At 41.5% G+C, this 23,060-nt stretch overlaps 1 protein-coding gene across 11 annotated transcripts in view; it reads right to left on the minus strand.

Annotated features, from left to right (window-relative positions):
- The window catches only part of TPX2 (TPX2 microtubule nucleation factor), a 67,772-nt gene that overhangs the window by 16,422 nt on the left and 28,290 nt on the right, over nucleotides 1–23,060 (minus strand). For all 11 annotated transcript variants that reach the window (XM_035298175.3, XM_035298171.3, XM_078371147.1 and 8 more), the window contains 7 exons: nucleotides 21,158–21,286; nucleotides 19,956–20,078; nucleotides 15,601–15,722; nucleotides 14,371–14,522; nucleotides 12,681–12,852; nucleotides 9,394–9,535; nucleotides 7,787–8,003 (listed from right to left, as the gene is read on the minus strand). In XM_035298175.3, the coding sequence (XP_035154066.3) occupies nucleotides 7,787–8,003; nucleotides 9,394–9,535; nucleotides 12,681–12,852; nucleotides 14,371–14,522; nucleotides 15,601–15,722; nucleotides 19,956–20,078; nucleotides 21,158–21,286 (1,057 nt within the window). The remainder of the gene's footprint in view (nucleotides 1–7,786; nucleotides 8,004–9,393; nucleotides 9,536–12,680; nucleotides 12,853–14,370; nucleotides 14,523–15,600; nucleotides 15,723–19,955; nucleotides 20,079–21,157; nucleotides 21,287–23,060) is intronic.

Consider the following 23,060-nt stretch of genomic DNA (forward strand, 5'->3'; position numbering starts at 1 on the left):
AATCTCTTAATTAGTTGGGGGAGAGGAAGAGATGATTTATGAAAATCATCTTTGCAGCAACCATCCACTCAGACCTCACCTCCCCTGCCATCAAAGTTAACTAGAAGCTCGATTTGAAATAATAAAAAGAAAATTGGGTTTCCAGGAACAGAGAAGGCTTCTTTTTTTTTTTTTTTTTTTTTTTTTTTTGTCTATTTTAAGTTTTTCAAATTAGAAGCTCCTTGAGGACTGGAATATTGTCATTATTTGCATTCTTTTATCTTCCCACATCACCTACTAGAAGACCCAGTAGTAACTGTTCAATGAACATGTTAGTTAAAATTACTGTATTTACTCATTTACACGTCTATCTCCTCTACTGGACTATGAAAGCTTTGAGGACAAGGGCCCTATCTTATACCATCTTTGAATTCCCAAGTGTCTAACACAAGTTAGAAACACAGGCTGGTGCATGTCAGCTTATACTATTACTCACTCAGTTATCCAACATCAGAGTGCTTGTGCTATGGTGGTCACTGTGCCAGGTGCTGGGGATACAAAGTGAATAATATAGATATACAGGGTCCCTGCTCTCGGGGAGCTCACATTCTAGTGGAGGAAAGAGACAATGAAGAAGAAACAAATCAAATACTTCCAAATTTTCACAAAGTGCTCTAAAGAAACCCAGCAGAATATGGAGCTAATGGTTATTAGGAGGATGCTACCTCAATGAAGGGGAAGGTATCTCTGGAGGTAATATGCGGTTAGAATGGGGCAATGTGGGTGGACAGATGATGCACTGAGGAAAAACAGCCAGGACTGGGGATGGGGATGGGGAGGTGAATACTTCTCCCTAAGACAGGATATGTCCTCCAGGTACCCTGGAACAGGATCTCAGGCCTGTCCCAGGGCAGTTAGGAAATCACTCTGAAGCAATGTTACCTTGGGAAGTATGCAAAAAAAAAAAAAAGCCTGCTGGTCTCCCCAAGTTGCCCCCTAAAGTATCTCTGCTAAAATTGCTCACTGGCTTTGCTGACCCACATCCACCTCCATGGTGCCCTGGTTGCCAAACAGAAGTCAGCACTAAGTTCACATTTCACACCCTCATGCTCAAGGCTCTATCACTCCACCTCTGCCCCAAGAACCCTTTTCTTACTTCTGCCTCACTTGGGCCCACTGCTGCTTAAGCCCATCTTTCATCAACCCTATTGTCCCTTTGCTGGTTATCAACCACAAGTGGAAGTACACAGGAAACACCGTAAGGACACACAAAACAGCTTTAGCACTTGGGGGGGACATGGGTGGGGAACAACAGCATCAGACAGACAAGCTGTATCAGGCTCTGGAAGGTGGGCTCTTAAATTCTGCTATAAGAGTCCAAGGGAAAAAAAAAAAAAGGCTGGGCACGGTGGCTCACGCCTGTAATTTCAGCACATTAGGAGGCTGAGGCCGGTGGATCACGAGGTCAGGAGATCGAGACCATCGTAGCCAACGTGAAACCCCGTCTCTACAGAAAAAATAAAAATAAAAAATAAAGAGTCCAAGACTAGAAGTTCAAAGACTTACTCTCTCTCTTTTTTTTGAGACGGAGTCTTGCTCTATTGTCCAGACTAGAGTGCAGTAGAGCAATCTGCTCACTGCAACCTCCACATCCTGGGTTCAAGCGATTCTCCTGCCTCAGCCACCTGAGTAGCTGGGAGTACAGGCACCCACCACCATGCCCAGTTAATTTTTTTGTATTTTTAGTAGAGACAGGGTTTCACCATGTTGGCCAGGCTGGTCTCCAACTCCTGACCTCAGGTGATCCACCCACCTCAGCCTCCGAAAGTGTTGGGATTACAGGCATGAGCCACCACACTTGGTTGACTTACTCTCTTTTAAATGTTCTAAATGTTTTTTCTGTGGGCAAGCTACATTCCATTGTGAAAGGAAAATAAATTTCGGGACCCCCAAATTACTAACCCAAAGAGAAACGTCAAGCTAGGAACTTCAACATGCAAACCTATCTCCTGTTCAAAGATGAAAAAGCTACATATCTCCCTCACAATTTGCCCACTTGAAAATCTCTTGTGAGCGCCAAGATCTTCACTCTAAAATAGTTCTGTTGAATTTCACTCTGACAATATAAATTTATAGCTCATTTTCACAGGTACAGGACAAAGGACAGAACTCAAAGTCATCCCTTGGCTCACCTGAGACAAATGCATATCTGATTACATCATCTGCCCTAATAATCTTATGTAAAAATGCAGATTCGGTCACGCACGGTGGCTCACGCTTATATTCCCAGCATTTTGGGAGGCCGAGACGGGGGGATCATGAGTTCAGGAGTTTGAGGCCAGTCTGTCCAATATGGTGAAACCTGTCTCTACTAAAATTACAAAAATTAGCCAAGTGTGGTGGTGTGCACCTTGTAGTCCCAGCTACTAGGAAGGCTGAGGCAGAAGAATCGCTTGAACCTGGGAGGCAGAGGTGGCTATGCTTCTCTAGAAACCAAGAGTTGAAGTCAAATCACTGGAAATTGCAGTGAGCCAAGATTGTCCCCCTGCACTCCAGCTTGGGCGACAGAGTGAGATTCTGTCTCGGGAGGGCGGGGGAGAAGTAGATTCACTAAATTACAGGAATGCATAAGTGACTATTCCTCTACCTGCCTCTCACATGGGAACTACTCAAAGAATGTAACTATTTCCCTCTTATCTACTCACACCTTTTAAAAACTACTTCCTCTTTCCCCGGTATCCATACTTTTCCCTTAAAATACTGAAGCCCTCAAAATAAATCTTTGGAGAAAGGCACAGACCTGTCTCCTGGGCATGCGCCCTTAACCTTAGCAAAATAATATCTCTAAATTGAGTGAGACCTGTGTCATACATTTTGGTTTGCACCCCTTTCAAAGCCTCCCTTTCTGAAAAGTGAAGAAGAGGGTAGAAGAGAACATATCTAACATCTCTTCCTATGCTATGCTTCTCTAGAAACCAAGAGTTGAAGTTAAATCACTGGGGATTTCAGTAGGGAAACCTGCAATTGGCCAGTATCAAACTCAGAAACCTCACTTGCCAAAATAAATCATGATAACAGTAAGCACTGTGGGGCACAATAATCCAGTGTTTAAGGAGACGATGGGCTCAGATTCTGGTTCTGCATACTAGATACTTCTACGTTTATCTCCTTGTCTGAAAAATGGGGATAACAATAGAATCTACCTCTTAGAAATGTAATAAACAAGACAATCTACACAAAGTACTCAGGACAATGTAAGCACTCAATAAAATGACCATTCCTATTAACAATACCCCTGGCTTACTGTGTGTCAGGCACCATACTCAGTTCTTTACCTGGGCTCCCTCTATGCTGTACCCAACAAATCTGTTTATGTAATAAGAGCCCCAGAGTTTTCTGAGAACCAAATGGATTTGACAGACACTTTCATTCTGCAAACTGTATCAATTCGGTCACACCTTACCTAGTGCTTTGCAGATTGGTTTACACAGAATTCTCAACAGGTATAACCTGCCCAACTACTCTTAGATCTCAACTAACTCTTCATGAACTCTGGTCACCCTTCCCCACTTAAATACTTCACCCTAGCATTTCTAGAGTACATACAACTGACAAACCAATTTCCTAATCAGTGTTTTCAAAAAATGTAGTTCAGCTGGGCACGGTCGCTCATGCCTATATCCCAACACTTTGGGAGGCCAAGGCAGGTGGATTCCTTGAGGACAGGAGCTCGAGACCAGCTTGGGCAACATGGTGAAACCTAGTCACTACTAAAAATACAAACCTTAGCTGGGCATGTGCCTGTAGTCCCAGCTACTTGAGAGGCTGAGGCATGAGAATTGCTTGAACCTAGGAAGCAGAGGTTGCAGTGAGCTGAGATTACACCACTATACTCCTGCACTCTAGCCTAGGCAACAGAGCAATACCGTCTCAAAAAGAAAAAAAAAAAGCAATAGTTCAGGTGTGACTGATGCTATGGGAAAGGATCTTCGGTGAGATGTAGACTTTTTTTTTAACAAGCACTTATTTCCTAAGAACCTTCTATTTTTTTTTTTTTGAGAAGGAGTTTCGCTCTTTTTACCCAGTTGCTAGAGTGCAATGGCGCGATCTCGGCTCACCACAACCTCTGTCTCCTGGGTTCAAGCAATTCTCCTGCCTCAGCCTCCTGAGTAGCTGGGATTACAGGCACGCACCACCATGCCCAGGTAATTTCTGTATTTTTAGCAGAGACGGGGTTTCACCATGTTGACCAGGATGGTCTCGATCTCTTGACCTTGTGATCCACCCGTCTCACCTCCCAAAGTGCTGGGATTATAGGTGTGAGCCACTGCGCCTGGCAAGAAACTTCTATCTTAAAAAGTAACCTTAATCAGCTGTGGTGGTTCACACCTGTAATCCCAGCACTTTGGGAGGCTGAGGTGGGTAGATCACCTGAAGTCAGGAGTTCAAGACCAGCCTGACCAACATGAAGAAACCCTTTCTCTACTAAAAATACAAAATGAGTCTGGAGATAGCATCAGATAAAACTGAAAAAGGAAAAAGAAAAAAAAAAAAAACAAATTAGCCAGGCCACGCATGGTGGTACATGACTGTAATCCCAACTACTTGGGAGGCTGAGACAGGAGAATCGCTTGAACCCAGGAGGCGGAGGTTGCGGTGAACCAAGATCGCACCATTGTAGTCTGGGCCACAAGAGCAAAAATTCTGTCTCAAAAAAATAATAATAAGTAACCTCTATTTTCATGTAAGAGCATGTGCCCTGGAATCCTATCACCTAAGATTCATATGCTAGCTCTGCCACGCCCTAGTTTGTGATCTTGGGAAAATTATTTAACCTTTATATGTTTCCTAACTGTATAATGGAGTGATAAAGTACCTACGGTGCCTACCTTATAGGACTGTTGAGAATTAAATGCATTATTATATAAATGCAAAGAGCTTAGAATAAAAACCTGGCATATAATAAGCATTATATAAGTATTAGCTATTATTCCTATGTTATTTGTGGCAAAAGGTACTAGTCTTCCATTTACATAGTTATTTAAAAGTTCCCTTTAAATTTACATTATGTTACAAAGTGAGTTGATTTTTTAAATAATAAAGTCAATATTGGTATGCAAGGTTTTTAGAGAGTAGTACATGAATTAAATAAAAACAAAAACTTAGGTAGGGGGAAAAGCCAGGAGCTTAGAGGAAAAGATGTTATTAAAATCCAGGTGCAGTGGCTCACGCCTGTAATCCCAGCACTTTGGGAGGGTGAGGCAGGTGGATCACCTGAGGTCAGGAGTTTGAGACCAGCCTGGCCAACATGGTGAAACCCCATCTCTACTAAAAATATGAAAATAAGCCGTGCATCATACCTCACCCCTGTAATCCCAGTGATTAGGAGGGATTACAGGGGTAAACTATAACACACGGCTAATTTTTGTATTTTTACAAAATTAGGAGGCTGAGGTGGGAGAATTGCTTGAACCTGGGAGGCGGAGGTTGCCATGAGCCAAGAAGCAAGGTGCCAAAGGAGTGTTATAGAAGCCCTGAAAAAATAATTCCTCTTATTTGGGATTCTATTTTCTTGCGTATAAAACTAAATGTTAGCCCTCTGGCTCTAGGACTCTGAGGTTTGCACATAACCTATTTTTCCCTTATTGCATTCACAACATTGTTTCCTCAAGGGGTAAAGACAAAGAAGGCACAACCCTTGGAGATTAATCACTTGGGTGGGGGAAGATTTCTTAAAAGTTTGTTGTTACAGAGTTTGGCATATAGTACATGTGCTTCACAGCAAGAAAGAAAAAGCATTGTGAATAGAAGAGAGATCTCATGCAAAGAGCTCTCAATTGAACCATTTCTAAGCATAATCATGACTTTTTATAAAGCCTGGAAAATATAACTTCAATTGCTTCTGATTTATTGCTAAGAAAATAGAATAAACAAACTAGGTACTCAGTCAAAGGTAATACAGTAGTACAGTTTCCGCTAAAACCATGGTGACTCTAAAGCAAGCAAAAAGAAAGAAGATAGGAAGGGCTGGGCGCAGTGGCTCACGCCTGTAATCTCAGCACTTTGGAAGCCCAAGGCAGGCAGATCACCTGAGGTCAGGAGTTTGAGACCAGCCTGACCAACATGGAGAAACCCCATCTCTACTAAAAATGCAAACTTACGTAGTCCCAGCTACTCGGGAGGATGAGACAGGAGAACTGCTTGAACCCAGGAGGCAGAGGTTGCAGCAAGCCAAGATGGCGCCATTGCACTCCAGCCTGGGTAACAAGAGCGAAACTCCGCCTCAAAAAAAAAAAAAAATGCAAAATCATGGTGGCGTATGCCTGCAATTCCAGCTAATTGGGAGGCTGAGGCAGGAGAATCACTTGAACCCAGGAGGCAGAGGTTGCAGTGAGTGACCCAAGATCTCGCCATTGTACTCTAGCCTGGACAACGAGAGTAAAACTCCATCTCACAGAAAAGAAAAAAAGAAGATAGGAAAAGAGTGCTTCTGGTGTTATCCCGGACATACATCAGTCCAAACAATCTAAAGCAGTGGCAGCAGGTGAGGTCCCCATCTACACTGAAGTGTAACTAAAAGCCACTTTCCCATTTATGCAGGTGCTTAATTCCATTGCTTATTCTCTGACTGTAGCCTTGCTTTCTGATTACACATTTTCTCTAAAATTGTGGTTGTGACCCTATTATCAAACTATAACACATTTCTCTGAAAGTTTCTAGTGGCTCTTGATAAACTTTTCTCCAGCTTAACTGACCCACTAACAGCTCCCAGTAGATGCTTCATGTTTCCCACCATCAGGCTTTTGATCATGTAATTCCTACTGCCTGGAATGTTCTGCCAGTCCAGTGCATTTGCATTTCTGCAAGCCCAAATTCTGTCATATAATGGAGAAGCAATACAATGAACTATGAGGATCACAGACTCTGGAGCTAGAGTGCCTGAACTCTTACTTGCTCCACCACGTACTAGCTGAGTGCTCTAGGAATATTACATAACCTCTCTGTGCCTCAGTTCCCTCATCTGAAACAGGTGATAATTAAAGTAACCCACCTAAAGGGGTTGTTGTCAAAACTAATGGGCTAATATATGAAAAGGGCTTAGAATAGTGCTGGCAGATAGTAAAAAGTGTCAGCTATTATGACAACAATAGCAACACAATGACAATAATTATTATTACCCATTGTCAAGGCTCAGGTCAAATGGTGCCTCTTCACAAAGCATACCCTGAACTTTCTATCTGGAAGAAACCATTTTCTCCTCTGAATTCCTATTTTAACTGTCATCTCTCTCAGAACACTTCTGTCCATTTTCTATTAATTCACACATATATTGTCTCCCTCACTGGACTTTAATTAAGAGCAAAATCCACTTCTGACATGTCTCTTTTTTTTTTGAGATGGAGTCTTGCTCTGTCTCCAGGGTGGAGCACAGTGGCGCAGTCTCGGCTCACTGCAACCTCCGCCTCCCGGGTTCAAGCGATTCTTCCGCCTCAGCCTCCCAAGTAGCTGGGACTACAGGTGCATGCCAAACGCCTGACTAATTTTTGTATTTTTAGTAGAGACGGGGTTTCACCATGTTGACCAGGATGGTCTCGAACTCTTGACCTTGTGATCCACCCACCTCGGCTTCCCAAAGTGCTGGGATTACCGGAGTGAGCCACTGCGCCTGGCCCTCTGATATTTCTCTTTATCACCAGCAGCTCCTAATAGGATGCCCTGCTCATATCTGCCCAAACTTTTGTGTGAATGGGTGGATATTTGGCCCTGAGCAGAACGCTTCTGCCAACACACACAGCGTCAACCTTACCACAACATCTTCCAAAATCTTAGTAGGGCAAGGTCTGGAATGAAATTCAAACTGCTCATCCTCTGATTTCTTCTTTGACTCTCGCTCCTGGATTCTTTTCTCAATTTCCAAATCAAAGCCAATAGGCTGGGTGGGTGGCTTCACAGGTGGTTTCTTGGGCAAGATGGGCCCACCTTCAAGTATTCTGGGATCAAGTTCACGTGCTTTGAATTGGTATCTGTAAGGTGAAAATTTAAATAACCACAAAAAATATTTTAATAAAATAAAAATTTCACAAACAAAGTGAGCCAACAACAAAGAACAGTAAGCATTAAGATTACCCTCCCATTGACTGGACAACAGAATAAAATAAATAAAAATGAAAAACAATGTGCCAGGTACGGTGGCTCAGGCCTATAGTCCTTTGGGAAGCCAAGGCTAGGGATCACTTGAGGTCAAGAGTTCAAGATCCGCCTGGCCAACATGATGAAACCCCATCTCTACTAAAAATATAAAAATTAGCCCAGCATGGTCGTCTGCACCTGTACTCCCAGCTACTAGGGAGGCTGAGGCAGGTATGGACTCACCTGCCTGAGTGAGGTGAGTCACTCTGGCACTCAGGCAGGCTGAGAAACTCTTGAACCCAGGAGGTGGAGGTTGCAGTGAGCTGAGAGGAACCACTACACTCCAGCCTGGGCAACAAGAGCAAAACTCCATCTCAAAAAAATTAATAAATAAATAATAATAAAAGAAAAAAGGATTACCCATCACACAGTAAAATTTCAACTCTCCACAGCACTATCTTTACCTGTAGAACAAAGAATAAATGAGACAGTCCTAACATCCCCACTACTTTAAGAACTGGGGCTTCTCTTCAAAGAGGAAGCACACAAGGGAACGTGTGGTTCCCTCCTCAAAAGCAGCACACAAATGAATGGAAGGATACAGGAAATAAACTCCAATACTACAAACCACACTAAGTTTCCATTTCTCTCCACTAATAATAGCTGTAACAATCCCTTGGGGAGTCACAAAAGGGTGGGACCTACCTAACCTAACCTTAGAGGGCACTGTGTGTGTGTGTGTGTGTGTGTGTGTGTGTGTGTGAGAGAGAGAGAGAGAGAGGGAGTTAGTCTCGCTGTATGTGTGTGTGAAAGAGAGAGATTCGCTGGACTGTAGTGGCATGATCTTGGCTCACTGAAGGGTTGACCCCCTAGGTTCAGGCTGTCCCCCTCGTAGGTGGGGCTACAGACGTGTGCCACCATGCCCAGATCATTTTTTTTTTTTTGTATTTTTGTAGAGATGGGGTTTCACCATGTTGCCCAGGCTGGTCTCAGACTCCTGGACTCAAGCAATCCTCCTGCCTTGGCCTCTCAAAGTACTGGGATTACAGGGTGAGCCACCACACCCAGCCTGGATCGATTTTTACCAGTTTATACTCCAGGACATCTCCATATTCCCACTTTAGTCCTTTAATCATAGAGGCAGGGGTGTAGCTTGCTGAGCCTACTACTCAAATGCCATAAATTTTCATGGAAAAGAAAAATAGCAACTGTCACCCTTTAGAACTGAAAGGAAAGTAGGCAGGTTCTTGGAACTCTTCCTCAGATACTGCCAGTGGGACTTACTGTTGCAGTTTCTCGAGCTCCTCAGCCTCCAGCTCTGCTGTGCTTTTGCAGGTTACAGGCCGTGCACGCTGTTTAGTTAGCAGTACAGGAGTCTGTGGATCTCTGGAAATCTTGGTCACAGAAGATTTGGAAGGTAACAGGTCTGTAAACAGAGATGACAGCCATTCATCTAGCTCTCCAAGACCCAGTTTACTTTTAAGTGCCAATTCACCGAGGTAGCCCAGCGAGGGATAAACCAACCACAGAGTGGCAGGCCCACCACACTCAGCTCAGCTTACATCAGTTGAACCAACCAACATTCAGCTCCTTTTCTCCTATTCCTCTTTTATTGAGTGGTATGACTAAGGTAACCTTTGGGTAAACCCTACTATCATCTTCTGAACTGAAAATCCATCTATGTCTGATGGGCTCCTTATCACGGCATGGGCCTAGACTGACTGACATTTTTCTGAAACAGGGTCTCCCTCTGTTGCCCAAGCTAGAGTCCAGGGGCATGATAATGGCTCACTACAAATCTGACCTCCCTGGACTCAGGTGATCCTCTCACCTCAGCCTCCCAAGCAGCTGGGACTACAGGCAGGCACCATCATCCCCAGTGAATTTTTATATTCTTTTGTAAACACAGGGTTTCACTATGTTGCCCAGGCTGGTCTTGAACTACTGGGCTTAAGCAATCCACCCACCTCAGCCTCCCAAAGTGCTGGGATTACAGGCATTAAGCCACTGTGTCTAGCCAGGCCTAAACTTTCTGTTGACAATACCAATTACTGTGCTTTGTTATTAACACATAAAATGTTTGTTTATTCTACCTTTAAGATATAAGGCCTTTCTAATGACCAAGTAAAGCCTGAACAGAATGGCTCCCACCTGTAATTCTAACAATTTAGAAGGCCAACAAAGCAGAAGGACTGCTTGAGGCCAAGAGCTCAAGATCAGCCTGGGCAACATCATGAGAACCTGTCTCTTAAAAAAATATAAAAATTAGGTGAGCATGGTGGCATGCACCTAGAGTCCCAATTACTTGGGAGGCTAAGGCAGGAGGATCACTTGAGCCCAGGAGTTGGATGCTGAAGTGAGCCATAATCATGCCACTGTACTCCATCCTGGGTGACAGAGCAAGACCCTGTCTCTTTTAAAAAAAAAAAAGAAAGAAAGAAAGAAAGAAAAAAACAAAACAAAAAAAGTGAAGACTCCCAATTTTATGAAATCAATATAAAAGCATCAAGACCACCTCTTATAGAAAATCAAATGGAGAAAGTAAAGAACTATGTTAAAGCAACAATATTAAGGCATCATCACCACCACTCATTGAAAATACTAATTTAGGGCCAGGAACAGTGGCTCACACTGGTAATCCCAGCATTTTGGGAGGCTGAGCTGGGCAGATCACAAGGTCAAAAGTTCAAGACCAGCCTGGTCAATATGGTGAAACCTCATCTCTACTAAAAATACAAAAATTAGCCAGGCATGGTAGCAGACACCTGTAGTCCCAGCTACTCAAGAGGCCGAGGCAGGAGAATCACTTGAACCCGGGAGGCAGAGGATGCAGTGAGCCAAGATCAAGCTACTGCACTCCAGCCTGGGCAACAGAGCAAGACTTCGTCTCAAAAAATAAAAAGAAAGAAAATACTAATTTACATGGCCAATTAAACCTTGTCAATTTTCGTGATTATGTAGAATAAATCTTTCAATTTAGATCTTGTCACATAACAGTGGGAGATCAAAATCAAATCTATTTTACAAATAAGCCAAGTTTCAAAGATACATACAACCATTATTTAGCCATAACCGTACAAAGTTTTAAATAAAAATTGCATATCTTTCCATTTGCCAGGACTAGTTTTCTAAAAGCAGGACATATCAGAATCTGAGTCATATATTATTTGAAAAGTCATGTTTAAGATTTAAATTTCCATTAGAATAAAGAAGAATATTTCATTATTTTCACACTATAAAATGTAACAAAATCATTTTGGCTACTAGAACATAATAGCAATATTAAAAAATAATGTCCTTGGCCAAGTGCAGTGGTTCATGCCTATAACCCCAGCACTTTGGGAGGTCGAGGCAGGTGGCTGACTTGAGGCCAGGAGCTCAAGACCAGCCTGGCCAACACGGCAAAACTTGGTTTCTACTTAAAATAAAAAAAGTAGCTGGGCATGGTGGCACACACCTGTAATCCCAGCTAATCAGGGGGCTGAGGCACAAGAATCACTTGAATCCAGGAGGTGGATGTTGCAGGGAGCCAAGATCGTGCCACTGCACTCCAGCCTCAATAATGACAGCCAGAATGAGACTCTGTCTCAAAAAAAAAAAAAAAGCCTATTCGAGGATACAAAAATTTTAGAGATCCTCAGAGGTAAAACAATCACATTCTGCTTTATCCAGAATACTATCACGATACTCCCAACAACTATTTTATGCCACCCCCACCCCTCAAATTTTATCTTAAGACCTTGTCGTAGAAATTATTTCCATAAAGTTAGAAACTATTAAATTAGAATCCACTCATCTGTTCACCACCAAATCTACAAACCCCCGTATCTGCACCCATTCCTCCCACTTTTCCATCCTCCTTTTAAAGAACACTTCTCCACCTATGCTAAGTATTTCTCCAATACCTGCCTGCTCAGGGACTTAATCCATTAATTCTCTCCTCTCTCTCCTATACCTTCAGCTTCTTTATCTCTGACTCAACTCTTCAACCTTCAGACATGCTCTACCTATCTCTCACCTCCTTTGACTTTTGTATCTCCCTCCTCCTCAAAAGCCCTTACTATAATTTGTAGTGACCTATTTATCTCTGTCACCAAATTAGAAACTTGATGGTGAGTAGCACCAAGTCCATTTTATTTACCTCTACACCCCCGACACCTAACCAGTGTGCCTGGTTAGTAGTAGAAAAAGTTTTGGTGGACCACTGAATAAAAAGCACACGACCTTGAATGAATGAAATGCCTTCATTTTCTATAGGTAACTAAATGCAATGTGATACTTGGACACATGGCAAAAATGTCCATTAAGGATGTGTAAATGGCATCTGAGGTTACCTTAATTCATTCTCCTTGGCCAATTATTGATGAGGAAGATCAAGATGGTTGATGGGTATAAGAGATAGCTGGGTGGTTCGAAAAATTCTGAAGGATGCATTTGTTGTCTGTATAGTCACATGCCATACTTTAATTGAAAAACTAGCATTTCAACTAAAGACAAATCTGTGCCTAAGATGTAAGCAAAGGGAATATAGGTGGGGTTCCATCCAACTGTGATGCTGATAGGAAACTTACTAGTATCATCCTTCTTGCTCCTCAAATGGTATCTGTTAGGGGTTCGCTTATGGAAGTCTTCGATCTGCTGTGCAAGGGGCACATACGTAGAAACTGTTTCATCAAATGTTCTTTTCTTTCCTTGGGACAGGTTGAAAGGCTTAACAATGGTACATCCTTTAGTCACTCGGGCCTGTGAAGAGAAAAGTTGTTCCCCAAATGAAATGTCACGGAAGAGCTCATATCTACCATAAGCCACATATTCAGCACAGAGGATCCAAAAACAGGCCTGTGTAAAACAAAGATTATTATTCTGAAGTTTGTCAGTCTTTGAGCAAGGGTTATAACTAGTCTATTCTCATTTTTTAAAAAAGGAAAAAAGGATCTAGCACTTAACAAATCATCTGTTCTGGAACAGTACATAGGTACTTTTCCCCAATCATGTCAATGTTTTGAAAGAATCCAGAGTAAGCTAACTCAGAATTGAAGATGAAAAAAGCCGCAAAGGAATCTCACCCTCAACTCCATTTTACAAAAATTAATTGGGGCTATGGGTCTGCATCAGGTCAAGTACCTTCCTGAATCATCGGAATCTCCATACAGCCCCTAAAGTGACTAATGAAGAACCCTATTCCTATTCCCTGGACGACTAAGTTTAATAAAACTGGTCTCTAATTGGAAGCAAAACCCTTCAAGGACCTGCATCTCAAAGAAAGAAGCACAACCTCAGGGTTTAAGAATGCAAAGAACTAATTTCCAAAAAATGATGGGCCGGGTGTGGTGGCTCAAGCCTGTAATCCCAGCAATTTGGAAGGCTGAGGTGGGTGGATCACCTGAGATCAGGAGCTGGAGACCATCCCGACCAACATGATGAAACGCTGTCTCTATGAAAAATAATAATAATAAAAATTTTTAAATGATGATATGGACTACAAATGCAAGTGGAGATTATTACTACCAGAATTTTTACTTAAGATAGTTACTGATTTTGTTGGTGCTTTGGTAACAAAACTGCATGGGATATGACTGGTCTGCCCCAACCCTATTTTTCCTATAAGATCTGTTATATTGGCCGAGTGTGGTGGCTCATGTCTGTAATCCCAACACTTTGGGAGGCCAAGGCAGGTGGATTGCCTGAGGTCAGGAGTTCAAGACCAGCCTGGCTAGCATGGGGAAACCTTGTCTCTACTAAAAATATAAAAATTAGCTGGGTCTGGTGGCAGGTACCTGTAATCCCAGCTACTTGGGAGGCTGAGGCAGAAGAATCACTTGAACCCATGAGGCGGAGGTTGCAATGAGCCGAGATCGCGCCACTGCACTCCACCCTGAGCAACAAGAGCGAAACTGCATCTCAAAAAGAAAGATGTTATATTTTATATAACTTTATAGAGACAAGGTTTTTTTCAAGAATTTTGTAACAGTAGAAATACCTGTCCCTATAATTTGTCACACATATTAATAATTTCACGTGACTTATGTACATTCTCAATGCAGTTTTCATAATCACTTCATAAGGTGGTTCCCAGCGAGGTCGAGTGATTTGCCCAAGAACACACAGCTAACAGAAGGTAAAGTGAGGATTTAGATCTATCTTAATTTCAAACATATGCTTCTCTCAATTATGCTATTATAAACAGTGATCGCAAATGCTACACCTAAAATCCTAAATGAATATTAGTAACAGAAATGCTTATTTAGTCCATCAACTTACAGGAGATGAAGGATGCTTTCGTAGTTCAGACGTAAAGTTCACTTCCTTATACTCCTCCTGGCTCTTAGGATGTTGTTTGATCCGCTCATCTGTGCGGAAGTGGAAGTCAACTGATTTGGTGACCTGGCTCACTGTTTTCTTCACAGGTTGTCCTGAGTGAGGAACAGAGTAAAACACACAGATAACATTAACATAGGGAACACCAGTAAGTCCCCTTTATTCCAGTCCTTTTGCTATTTCTATTACCACGGGTCTAACTTTGTTCACTATCTACACATAAACCAAAACTTGAAGTAGTCCTCAGGGACACTAATATATTTGTCATATTCATTGAGTACTGTTACGTTTGAGGCCTTTCAGTCAGATGCAAACTATAAAAAGGTAGTAGCACAGGGAAGAAGAATCATCTCCCAGCTGTGGTCATACCCATGGAGAAAAAGAATAACTGCAATATTTTTGATAGGAAAAGCTATGGATTGACTTTGAAAGTACAGTTAACTCAGCATCTCTAAGGGGAAAATTCTAGAAACTCCAGGGGTACTTTTTCAATCCAGTAAGGAGAACTTTATAGTTACGGCCCAAGCAAAGCAGAACTGTGACCCCCCTCAGCTGTCTCAGTTATATTTTTACTTCATAGATGAATTGGATTTGACTCAGCTTTCTTTTCCTCTACCTTTAGGGAAAAATAGGAAAACACCATCAAACTGGCCTGCCCAATTACTTTATCTTCTGTCTCAATCCTAGTTCCCTTTTTTTCCCTAAGACCAAGATCAGACTTAAAGAAAGTACCAATGGGCCAGCACTTTGGGAAGCCAAGGTGGGTGGATTACTTGAGGTCAGGAGTTCAAGACCAGCCTGGCCAACATGATAAAACCTTGTCTCTACTGAAAATACAAAAGTTAGCCAGGTGTGCTGGTAGACACCTGTAATCCCAGCTACTTGAGAGGCTGAGGCAGGAGAATCGCTTGAACCCGGAGGCAGAGGTTGCAGTGAGCTGAGATCTTACCACTGCTCTCCAGCCTACGCAACAAGAGCAAAACTCTATCTAAAAAAAAAAAAAAAAGAAAGTAGTAATATATGTAAAAAAGTGCTAAGGAATAAACAAATCTTTTGTATGCTGACTGATAAATGAGAAAGCCTTTTTATTTGCTTTGAGACTTCAAAAAACCCTACCAAGAGTGTAAGAACCACCCCTCATGAATCAGACTCAACCATCACAGCCATGCTTACCTATTCCAGCCAGAGCAAGTTTCTTGAATTCTTCATTCTTTTTCCGCATCTCCACCACCTCTTGCTGCATTTTCATACTCTTCTCCAGCTCTTGCTCCTCAGTACTTTTTAGAACCTTCTGCCTAAAGAGAAAATCAGTAAATGAGAAGAGAGGAAAGGAGAAAGGGGCTCAGTGACTCAAAAGAATCTACAGGCATTATATATTTTTAGCTTGTGATAAAATAGTCATCAAAACCAAAAAATATCATCTAATAAACAGATACTAACTTAATTAGATTACAACATGAAAAAAAATGAAAATGCTCACTTTGGCTGGGTGAAGTGGCTCATGTCGGTGATCTCAGCACTTTGGGAGGCCTAGGCAGGTGGATTACCTGAGGTCAGGAGTTCAAGACCAGCTTGGCCAATATGGTAAAACCCTGTCTCTGCTACAAATGCAAAAATTAACCAGGTATGGTGGTGCACACCTGTTAATTCCAGCTACTCCGGAGGCTAAGGCAGGAGAATCACTTGAACCCAGAAAGTGAAGGTTGCAGTGGGCCGAGATCGCACCACCACACTCCAGCCTGGGTGACGGAGCAAGACTCCATCTCAACAAAAAAAAGGAGGTGGCACACTTTATACCAAAATACTGAAAAAATTTCAGAAGAAAATAAGTAAAATAGACTAGAATATATTACAAAAGATCCACAAATATGATCATAAATAACTAGATTGGGCTGGGTACAGTGGCTCATGCCTGTAATCCCAGCACTTTGGAAGGCTGAGGCAGGTGGATCACCTGAGGTCAGGAGTTCAAGACCAGCCCGGCCAACATGGTGAAACTCGGTCTTTACTAATACAAAAATTAGCTGGGCATGGTGGTGCACACCTGTAGTCCTAGCTACTCGGGAGGCTGAGGCAGGAGAATCGCTAGAACCCGGGAGGTGGAGGTTGCACTGAGCTAAGATTGTGCCACTGTACTTCAGCCTGGGCTACAGAGTAAGACTCGATCTCCAAAAACAACCACCACAACAACAACAAAAATTAGGTTTTACAACACAAGCAAAATTAAAAGACCAGTAGAAGCCTGGCGCAGTGACATGCACCTGTAATCCCAGCTACTTGGAAGGCTGAGGTGAAAAGATTGCTTGAGCCCAAGAGTTCAAGGTCAGCCTAGGCAACACAGCAAGGTTCTGTCTCAAAAACAAAGACCAGTAGAATGAGGAAAATATCTACAACATAGGGTTAATATACATAAAACACATGTAACAGAGGAAAGAAACTTAGAAGTAAAGCCAACTAAAATCCCAACCTGTCATTTCATTTGCTGACTATAATGACCTTGAGAGAACTATTTAACTTCCCTGAGCCTCAGTTTTCTCCACTGTGAAATGAGAGTGTAAATACTCATGCTCACATCCTATTTGTGACTGTTAAATTAAATAATGTCTCTGAAGTTCTTGACACATGGTAATGTTCAATACAGAGTGGCCATTCTTAGGAAAATATCACTAAGAACATTTATAGGCAAATAAAAAAGGTTACCAATAAGAAAAAAATTAAAATAAAAAAAAACAGATAAATCACCCAAGAGAAAACATGAAAAAAGTGTTTACAAAAATCACAGTAATACAATTTTGTCAGAAAATTACTAAAAATTAAAATAATTTGATGCTTAGGGAAATAATTTGACGGTTGGGGAAAAGAGGAGATGATGGTCAAGAGGAATAAGATTTTTCTTTTGAGCTACTGCACAGGGTGGAAGATATCATTAACAATAGAGAATAAATTCCATTCAGATGTAGTTGGCTCATGCCTGTAACCCCGTCAGGAGTTTGATACCAGCCTGGCCAACATGGTGAACCCCATGTTTATAAAAATACAATAATTAGCTGGGCATGGTGGCAAGTGCATGTAATCCCAGCTACTCAGGAGGCTGAGGTGGGAGAATCATTGAATGCAGGAGGCAGAGGCTGCAGTAAGCTGAGATGTCCCCACTGCACTGCAGCCTGAGCAACAAGAAACTCCATCTCAAAAAAAAAAAATACTCAAATGTTCCCCTACAAAAAGTCATAAGGATTTGAGGTGACAGATGTTAATTAACTGGATTTAATTATTCCAAATTGTGGTCATGAATCATAACATCACTTTCTATTGCATAAATATATACAACTATAAATTATCAATTTACAATTAAATTTTTAAAATAATAATTTGATACCATCAATATATGAATTTTAAAAACTGAAATAATATTAAAAGTTAATAAGCAATGGAGATGAGATCATAAGGAAATTAAAATATTCATTCAAAGCCAATGGCACTTCAGGCCAGGCATGGTTGGCTCACACCTGTAGTCCCAGCACTTTGGGAGGCTGAGGCAGACAGATCACTTGAGGTCAGGAGTTCAAGACCAGCCTGGCCAACATGGTGAAACCCTGTCTCTATTAAAAATACAAAAATCAGCTCGGTGTGGTGGCAGGTACCTGGGAGACTGAGCTACCTGGGAGACTGAGGCAGGAGAATCACTTGAATGTGGGAGGCAGAGGTTGTAGTGAGCTGAGATCACGTCACTGCATTCCAGTCTGGGCGACAGAGAGAGACTCCGTTTCAAAAAAAAAAAAATTTAGCTGGGCGTGGTAATGCATGCCTATAATCCCAGCTACTCAGGAGGCTGAGGTAGGAGAATCACTTGAACCCAGTAGGTGAAGGTTGCAGTGAGCCAAGATCACACCACTGCACTCCAGCCTGGGTGACAGAGTGAGTCCATTTAAAAAAAAAAAAAAAAAGCCCATGGCACTATAAATTGGTTTCATTTCAGAAGTAAAATTAGCAATAAATATCAACACTGACAAAACCGGTCATACTCTTTGGGGAATTTCTCTTTCTTTATTCTAAGATCACTCAAAGAAAAGGCTCTGCCTATAAAGTTGTTCACTGATTACTTATAATCATGAAAAACTGGAAACTACATTTTTTCACCAGAAAATAGTTAAATATAATTTGATAGAGTATTAACTATCTAAAAAGGATAAATGTGAAGATTTTGTAGCAGCACAGAAACAAAAAGTGAAATAGTTTCATGGCAAGTCAATAAAGCAGAATCCAAGGTTTTGTATTAACTGATTGTGAAAATATGTATGCTGGCTTGGGTAAAAGCCAGCAGGGAGGTTGGAAGAATAAAAAATGTTCAGTTTACATGGTGAGAACCATTGCTAACTTTCTTCTTTTATATTTCTTTAAATGTGCTTCAACAGTATATTTTTCACACTGTTTAAGATCTGAGCACCAGCCAGGCACTGTGGCTTGCACCTGTAATCCCAGCACTTTGGGAGACCAAGGCAGGAGAATTGCTTGAGGCCAGGAGTTTGAGACCAGCTTGGGCAACGTAGTGAAACCCCGTCTCTACAGAAAAATTTAATAGTTAGCCAGGTAGGCTGGGCATGGTGGCTCACGCCTGTAATCCCAGAGCTGTGGAAGGCCAAGGCAGGCAGATCACTTCAGGTCAGGAGTTCAAGACCAGCCTGGCCAACATGGTGAAACCCTATCTCTACTAAAAATACAAAAATTAGCCAGGTATGGGGGTGCACACCTGTAATCCCAGCTACTCGGGAGGCTGAGGCAGGACAATTGTTTGAACTTGGGAGGCAGAGGTTGCAGTAAGCCAAGATCACACCAGTTCACTCCAGCCTGGGCAACAGAGTAAGACTCCATCTCAAAAAACAAAAAAAAAGTTAGCCAGCCATGATAGTGTGTACCTGTAGTCCTAGCTACTTAGGAGGCTGAGATGGGAGGATCACGTAAGCCCAGGAGGTCAAAGATGCAGTGAGCCCGCCTGTAAATCCCAGCATTTTGGAAGGCCGAGGTAGGTGGATCAGGAGGTCAATAGATCAAGAACGTCCTGGCCAACACGGTGAAACTCTATCTCTACTAAAAATACAAAAAATTAGCCAGACATGGTGGCACATGCCTATTATCCCAGCTACTTGGGAGACTGAGACAGGAGAATCACTTGAACCCAGGAAGCGGAGGTTGTGGTGAGCCAAGAATGCACCATTGCACTCCAGCCTGGGCAACAAGAGGGAAACTCTGTCTCAAAAAAAAAAAAAAAAAAAAAAAAAAAAAGATGCAGTGAGCCATGTTTGCACCACTGCATGCCAACCTAGGCAACAGAACTAGACCCTGTCTTTAAAATTAATTGATTAATTAAAAATTTAAAACCCTGAGTACCCTCCAGGACACATGTAACAATTCACCTCACTGTGGTCAAAGCTTCAGGAGTTTCCCAACCTCCAGGTATACCAGATTGTAGATGTTAATCTGTAATTTTATACTATTCATTCTGAAGTTTAAATTCAGGAAAAAAAACTTACTTTATAGGTGGCATACAAGGCACAGTATGTCTACCCTTGGCTTTCTCTGGGGAAGATTCATTCTTCTCAGAAGTATCTTGATGAGCACTGCCTTCTTCCTCTGGCTTCTTTTTGTTGTTAGAACTTGAGTTCAAAAGGACGAAAAATATACTTTCAATTCCCTGAAGCATATCCCGCACCCTCCTCCCCAAATCTACTGCATACGAATTTAATTTTCTCATTCTATAGGATAACAAGCATACTTCAACCACATGATTCCTCCAATAGTATCATTAGATCATATATTACTAATGGCTTCAATGAGTAAACTTTAAGAAAGCCACAGCTATCCAGGTAAGAGTTACCTAATGGTGGTTCAGGAGAGTAAGGAGGGACTCTTAACCGCTCACCATCAAATGATCAAATGGCAGAGTTAATTGCCATCCCAATACCTATTCTGTCTCTTATTACTAAAACCCCAATTTCTGGAGGAGCAGCAATGCACTATGCTACAAGTATTGCACTTGCTTCAACAGCCTCTGCAACTGTAACTAGGGGATCCACGCGACACAAGTCTAGGGAAATGAAATAAAATTTAAGGGTTGCTGGGAAAGACTTAAGTTTCCTGATATAGATAGATGCTGTCCTTTTTCCTTTACCATATTCTTCTTCTCTTAAACATGGATATAACACTAGACATATAACAGCCATCTTGTGCCAATAAGGCAACAAGCAAAGAAAAAAGCTAAGAAACACAGAGCAGCATCTTGAATAGCAAGTATGAAAAAAAAAAGCTAAATATCAGCCACTGAACCAAAGTCAGCAGCAAACTACTTTTAGACCTCTGTGAAACAAGTAATTCATTGTTCTTTAAACCACTCCAGTTGAATGGACTATTACTTGCAGCAAAATACATTCTTAATAAAAATATGAACAAACATCATGTATGCAGCCTGTTATTAACCATAAAAACAAAAAAAAGTAAAACCTACACCAACTAAGATTTAAGTGCTTTCCGGCGAACATACAACAATTCACCTCACCACGATCACAGTTTTAGGCATTTCCCAAGCTTGAGGTGCACCAAACATATTGCTGATATAACATTTGTAATTTTTCTCTATTCACTCTGAAGTGTAAATTCAGAAAAGAAACTTACTTTACAAGTAGTATACAACGTACAATATGTCTGCCCTTGGCAGTAAGAAGTTGTGACTACTCACACTTTCATTTTCTTAGAGGGTAGAATTTCATCGATGATTACAGGAGTGGCACATCTCTTGGCTTTCATTTTTACATGATGCTTTTCTTTCTGTTCCAAATCCTTCTGAGCAGAAAGCCTAAGAGATTTTCTATGGTATAGAAATTGACAAAATTTATAATAAATATACATACTACAGATATCCAAATCTTCCTCAGAAATGTGAAAGGATGGTGGCCAGGCGCAGTGGCTCACACCTGTAATCCCAGGACTTTGGAAGGCCGAGGCAGGTGGATCACAAGATCAGGAGTTCAAGACCAGCCTGGCCAACATAGTAAAACCCTGTCTCTACTAAAAATACAAAAATTAGCCAGATGTGGTGGCAGGCACCTGTAGTCCCAACTACTTGGGAGGCTGAGGCAGGAGAATTGCTTGAACCCAGGAGGCTGTGGTGAGTGGAGACGGAAATGTGAAAAAATGTCAAACTACATAGGGCAAGAAAATGGAGTACTATCATCTCCACTCTAAAATCTAATCTTTCTTGTTGATAGTTTTTGAAATTCAACCATAACATTTTAGTATTTAAATACATTGGTGTCTGTAAATGGGACCTCAATAAAGTGATTAAAAAGGAAAACTTGGCTGGGCATGGTGGCTCATGCCCGTCATTCTAGCACTTTGGAAAGCTGAGACAGAAGGATTGCTTGATGCCAAGAGTTCAAACCCCCATGGGCAACATAGTAAAACCCTGTCTCTACAAAAAAATTTTAAAAATCAGCCCCACATGGTGGTGCATGTCTGTCATGCTAATACTTAGTAATCTTGGGCAAAAGAATCACTTGAGCCCAGGAGGTCAAGGCTGCAGTAAGCTGTGATTGTGCCACTGCAGGCCAGCCTGGGCAACAGAGTAAGACTTTGTCTAAAAATAAATAAATAAAATGAATTACAAAACAAAGCGCATAATGGCAGATCCAATACATGCCAAAAAGTGCACAAAACAAAAATAGTTAAATGACTACAAAGTGGAAGACCTTATGAAATCACCACCTAGGCCAAGATATAAAACACTGACAACCACTGCCGTCTTGACTTTTAAAGTGATCATTAGATAATTTCTTTATTGTTTTACTAAATGAGCATGTATTACACAAACATAGTATGCAGTTTTGAAGAAAAACAAAAATTTTATATAATGTAAATCAGACTACTGCAAGTATTCTTTTCTGTCTGGTTTATCTCACTCAACTTTGTTTCTGCGATTCAATTACATCAATTCACGTAGCTCTAATCACTGACTTCCATTGCTGTATAATATTCATTATAGGGATGTGCCACTGTTTATTCAGCCTATTGTTGACGGGTTATCTCCTCATTTTAGTTATTAAAAAAATAAGATTGCTGGGTCATAGGAAATTAATGTGCTCTTCTCTGATGATCAGTGAAACTGAGTACCTTTTCACATGTTTATTGGACATTTGGTTGCCCTTTTCCGTAAGCACTAGTTCAAACTGTTTGAGTGTTTTATACTGGCTTGTCAATTCTTTACTGATTTTTAATTCTCTGTATACTCTGGATATAAGCCCTTTATAGGACTTATGTGTTACAAACAGTCTTTACCACTCTAGGAGTTGGCTTTTCATCTCTTTTATCTTTTGATTAGATAAATGTGCTTGAATTTATCAACCTCTTCCACCCCCATTATGGTCAGTGCTTTTCTGTATGTTGTCCTGTAAAGAAATCTTTCCTGGGCTGGGCGCAATGGCTCACGCCTATAATCCCAGCACTTTGGGAGGCCGAGGTGGGTGGATCATGAGGTCAAGAGATCGAGACCATCCTGGTCAACAAGGTGAAACCCCGTCTCTACTAAAAATACAAAAATTAGCTGGGCATGGTGGTGCGCGCCTGTAGTCCCAGCTACTCGGGAG

This window comes from Callithrix jacchus, chromosome 5, assembly GCF_049354715.1.
Source record: "Callithrix jacchus isolate 240 chromosome 5, calJac240_pri, whole genome shotgun sequence".
Lineage (NCBI taxonomy): Eukaryota > Metazoa > Chordata > Mammalia > Primates > Cebidae > Callithrix > Callithrix jacchus.